General features: G+C 51.4%; 2 protein-coding genes across 5 annotated transcripts in view; both read left to right on the forward strand.

The window, feature by feature from the left end:
- The window catches only part of map4k6 (mitogen-activated protein kinase kinase kinase kinase 6), a 25,271-nt gene extending 25,268 nt beyond the window's left edge, over positions 1-3 (forward strand). For all 4 annotated transcript variants that reach the window (XM_083687282.1, XM_083687283.1, XM_083687284.1 and 1 more), the window contains one exon: positions 1-3. This exon is cut by the window's left edge and continues 799 nt beyond it. The gene's annotated coding sequence lies outside the window, so the exon portion shown is untranslated.
- A 595-nt stretch (positions 4-598) lies between these two features.
- stk26 (serine/threonine protein kinase 26) overlaps positions 599-5,000 on the forward strand; it is an 11,746-nt gene continuing 7,344 nt past the window's right edge. The window contains exons 1-2 of the mRNA XM_083687320.1: positions 599-1,096; positions 4,373-4,603. Coding sequence (XP_083543446.1) covers positions 1,046-1,096; positions 4,373-4,603 — 282 coding nt within the window. The 5' untranslated portion in view covers positions 599-1,045. The remainder of the gene's footprint in view (positions 1,097-4,372; positions 4,604-5,000) is intronic.

Genomic DNA, 5,000 nt, shown 5'->3' on the forward strand with positions numbered 1-5,000 from the left:
AGAAAACAGTCAGTCTGGGTGAAAGCTCGTCTATACGTCACACTTAGAGGTGGACTTCATGCCACCTCTAAGTGTGACAGTTTTATGTGCCAACAAGACAAGTTGCACCAGGGCAAGAAGTTGCACACAGTCGTGTTTTACACAACCCGGTCTGGCGGTGGAGGAGGGAGGCCGGTGGAGGAGGAGGAGGAAGGGCCGGCGGTGGAGGAGGAGGAGGGAGGTCGGTGGAGGAGGAGGAGGAAGGGCCGGCGGTGGAGGAGGAGGAGGGAGGCCGGTGGAGGAGGAGGGAGGCCGGCGGCGGTGGAGGAGGGAGCCCCGGCGGGCCGGCGGTGGAGGAGGAGGAGGAGGGAGGCCCGGCGGTAGAGGAGGAGGAGGAGGAGGAGCGAGGCCCGGCGGGCCGGCGGTGGAGGTGGAGGAGGAGGAGGAGGGAGGCCCGGCGGGCCGGCGGTGGAGGAGGAGCGAGGCGGAGGAGGAGGAGGAGGAGCGAGGCCCGGCGGGCCGGCGGTGGAGGAGGAGGAGGGAGGCCCGGCGGTAGAGGAGGAGGAGGAGCGAGGCCCGGCGGGCCGGCGCCCCGCCCCGCCCCGCAGAGTGAGCTGAACTTCTCCAGCCACATCAACACCGCGCTCTGTCAACAAGTCGTCGACTGCACCGCCAGCTCCGCCGGGACGCTACCTTTCCTCCATGTACCCGCGAATAGCATGTCGTAACATCTCCTAACGCTGCCTTAACGTTGTCCGTTCGTCTCAACATTCACATCCACACGATGGAATGAAAGTGTAGCGTTCTGTTGTTCAAGTAGCTGGCCGGCTAGCTAGCTAGGTGGCTAATGTTAGCTGGCTACGACGTTTTTAGCCAGCTAGCAGCGTTGTTTTACGGAGGGTTAGGGTTAGAAAAGTCGGTGTTTTGGTGACAGCGAACACCGCGAACACACCGCGAACACCGCACGGCAAACAAACAAACAAACAAACGGACGAACGAGCTAGCAAGTTAGCTAGCTAGCTAAACGGTAGATCGGTAAACCGTCGGTTTTGTGTCGTCTCTCTGGATGCGGAAGATGGCCCAGTCACCGGTCGCGGTGCAAGTACCCGGCATGCAGGTAAGCGGAGGGGGGAGGCCTTCAACTTTTTCCCCAACAAAAGCTGCCTAGCCTAGCGGTAGCGGGGCTGTAGCTAGCTGTCGTGTGTCAACATGCTGGCCCGTTCAACTGACCACTTCAGTGACGATCACAGCTTGTTAGGGAAGCAGATTGACTTGGATCAGCTCGACCAAGCAGGTGAGCGTCGCTCAGATGGCTTCATGTTAAACATATCAGACCAAGGATCTGTCTCTCTGTCTACCTGTCTCTTCTAGTCTAGTGAGTAGCTGTTCGGATCACTAGTATTGATGAAATGCACCTCACTAGTGAGTCCACCTGTACTAGACCAGGCCCAGGTGTGTGATCCTCTGGTCTCTACCCTCACGGGTTAATAACAGCAGTCCTAGCACCATATGGCCAGCACGGCCCTCACCTGGGTCCTGGGAGCCGGTTGTTAACAGGTCGAAGCCTCCACCACTGCTGCTGTCCATTGACCGGCTGTCTGTGTGTAACTCGACCGGTCTGAGAAGCGCACTAGCCGGCTGCAGCGGCTTCCTGACCTGCCGGTCGTGTTGATGGGAGGAGGACAGTCCTCTACTGAGGGTGTCCAGCTTTGACACTGACCTCACTGAAGCAGTTGTTTGTGTTGAACTTGTTGTGATGTTTGTCTTATATCGTGTGTGTGTGCTGGGCTGTGTTGTGTGTGTGTGTGTGTGTGTGTGTGTGTGTGTGTGTGTGTGTGTGTGTGTGTGTGTGTTACTCGCCTGTGTAGAGTGTGTGTGTACTGGGCTGTGTAGAGTGTGTGTACTGGGCTGTGTAGAGTGAGTGTGTGTGTGGTCGCCTGTGTAGAGGGTGTGTGTGTACTGGGCTGTGTAGAGTGTGTGTGTGTGTACTGGGCAGTGTAGAGAGTGTGTGTGTGTGTGTGTGTGGTCGCCTGTGTAGAGGGTGTGTGTGTACTGGGCTGTGTAGAGGGTGTGTGTATGTGTGTGTGTACTGGGCTGTGTAGAGAGAGTGTGTGTGTGTGTGTACTGGGCTGTGTAGAGTGTGTGTGTGTGTGTGTGTGTGTGTACGTGTACTGGGCTGTTTAGAGGGTGTGTGTGTGTGTGTACTAGGCTGTGTAGAGGGTGTGTGTGTGTGTACTAGGCTGTGTAGAGGGTGTGGTCTGATGGGAAGTATTCTTTACACTGCTGTTTCCTGTGTAACACCTGAGTATGTCAGCTAGGCAACCGAGCAGGGAAACTGGAAACGGCCCTACCTCAATCTCTGTGTGTGTGTGTGTGAGAGAGAGTGTGTGTTTGAGTGAACTAGAATTCACTGAATTATAAGACCCAGATTTTATGCACATTATGATCATGGTTTCATGAGCGTGTTGCTCTGAGCAGGTCTAATGGTCTATATTTAAAAATAATAATAATATATATATATATTAAAAAAAACTTATTCTAGCATTGTGACTGCCTACGGCCCCTGGTCCGAGCATTGATTACTTTGTCTTATGATGACTGTTGGATAGATGATTCACTTACTTAAACAAATGGATTTGTTGTAAGTGTCTTAAAGGCGCCTGCTAAATGGCAGAAATGTGATGTAAATGTGACCCAGCCAGGAGAGCCAGCCAGGCCTGAGGCCTTAGTGATCAGGTTATTAGCAGACAGACAGGATCTGCCACGGACATGCTAACAGACTGATTACAGGCCTGGAAGCCTCTAGATTACTGGTGACAGCTTTATCTGAGAGAGACGTGTGTGTGTGTGTGTGTGTGTGTGTGTGTGTTACTGCTCCGTGCGCCGCCAATGCCACCGTGGAACACCCCAGGCAACGCCCATAGGTACTGCTGACAGACCAGGAAGTAAGTGTGTGCGTGCCAGCGGGGGCTATTTATAGGCCAGGAGAGGTGACAGCAGGTCTGGCACGGGCCAGAGATATCCTCCAGAGGTCAAATCCAGCACCCTGCGTAAGTCAGGGACAGTGAAGCATTGTTTCTCCTTCTGGCTCTGTACTCCAAAAGGCTGGATTATTACGTACGAGGTTAAAGTATAGATTGTCAGCTTTAGTTTCATGGTATTTGGTTTCACCATTTAGAAATGATAGTACTTATAATGTATAATGTCCAAATTAAGTACTAATTTTTAGTACATGGTCGACAATCTTTATAACTGCCTGAAGTCTGTGACCCATTGACCCCACCAGACGCTGGGTGTCTTCTCTGGTGATGCTCTGCCAGGTCTGGACTGCAGCTATCTTCAGTTGTTTGTTTTTAGGTCTTTTTAACATGTTATCATCAGGAAATGTTCAATTGGAAGATTGACTTGGCCAGTCAAGAACATTCCACTTTTTGGCCCTGAAGAACACCCTATTTGCTATGGCAGTATGCCCACACCATAACCCCCCCCTCCGCCATGTTGCTATGGCAGTATGCCCACACCATAACCCCCCCTCCACCATGTTTCACAGATGAGGTGGTATGCTGTAAATCTATTTGCTATGGCAGTATGCCCACACACCCCCCCCTCCACCATGTTTCACAGATGAGGTGGTATGCTGTAAATCTATTTGCTATGGCAGTATGCCCACACCATAACCCCCCCTCCGCCATGTTTCACAGATGAGGTGGTATGCTGTAAATCTATTTGCTATGGCAGTATGCCCACACCATAACCCCCCCTCCGCCATGTTTCACAGATGAGGTGGTATGCTGTAAATCTATTTGCTATGGCAGTATGCCCACACCATAACCCCCCCTCCGCCATGTTTCACAGATGAGGTTATGCTGTAAATCTTGGGAATATCCTTTTTTCCTCTCTAAACATTCCTATGGCAATCTCTCTGGTACATTACATTACCATTTCTTTTTCAATCACTCTGGTACATTACATTACCATTTCTTTTTCAATCACTCTGGTACATTACATTACCATTTCTTTTGGTGCCCCGAAATAGGCGGACTATGTATAAAACGTGTACACAAATACCATCAAATAAAAGCTGAGAATCTATACTTTAACCTCATAGTAATGGTTTATACAAATGCAGACCCGTTACATACGCAGGGCTTAGCCTAGCCTAGCCTAACTATGGTTGACCAGACTCTCTTTGTAAACATACTAGTGGTCATTTAAGCTACATTTCAACACAGCAGTTGTTTAGGTCTCAGAAATGGTGTTGGTGGTCTTGGGTTGAACATTAACAGGACATAATTATAATTTCGCCACAATTCAACTGCTTGGTTGAGAAATAGGTTACCGGTAATTTTCCACATCAATGCACATAACAATATATCTCCCCCCTCCCTTCCAGAACACCCGTACGGACCCTGAGGAGCTGTTCACCAAGCTGGAGAGGATAGGGAAGGGTTCGTTCGGCGAGGTGTTCAAAGGCATCGACAACCGCTCCCAGAACGTGGTGGCCATCAAGACCATCGACCTGGAGGAGGCCGAGGACGAGATCGAGGACATCCAGCAGGAGATCACCGTGCTCAGCCAATGTGACAGCCCCTACGTCACCAAGTACTACGGCTCCTACCTCAAGGTAAAGACCGCTGTAGCCTGCCGAGCTAAAGGCTGTGACGACCGGTGGAATCCCAACGAGGGCGTCTAAGGTGTGAGATGTCTCTGTGTCACAAAGGAACGTTGTTAGTGTTTAACCGCTATGCTGCTACACCTGTATGTCTGGAAGGGAGGGTGTGTGTGTGTGTGTGTGTGTGTGTGTGTGTGTGTGTGTGTGTGTGTGTGTGTGTGTGTGTGTGTGTGTGTGTGGGTGTGTGGGTGGGTGTGTGTGTGGGTGGGTGGGTGTGGGTGGGTGTGTGAGTGAGTGTGAGACTCACCCAGATTAGATCTGCCAGGGCCTTGAGATGTGTGTGTGTGTGTATAGAAGGGCTTTGTGTGTATGCGTGCGTGTGTGTGTGTATAAAGAAGGGCTTAGTGTG

This window comes from Argentina silus (genome assembly GCF_951799395.1).
Source record: "Argentina silus genome assembly, chromosome: 2".
In the NCBI taxonomy this organism is placed as follows: domain Eukaryota; kingdom Metazoa; phylum Chordata; class Actinopteri; order Argentiniformes; family Argentinidae; genus Argentina; species Argentina silus.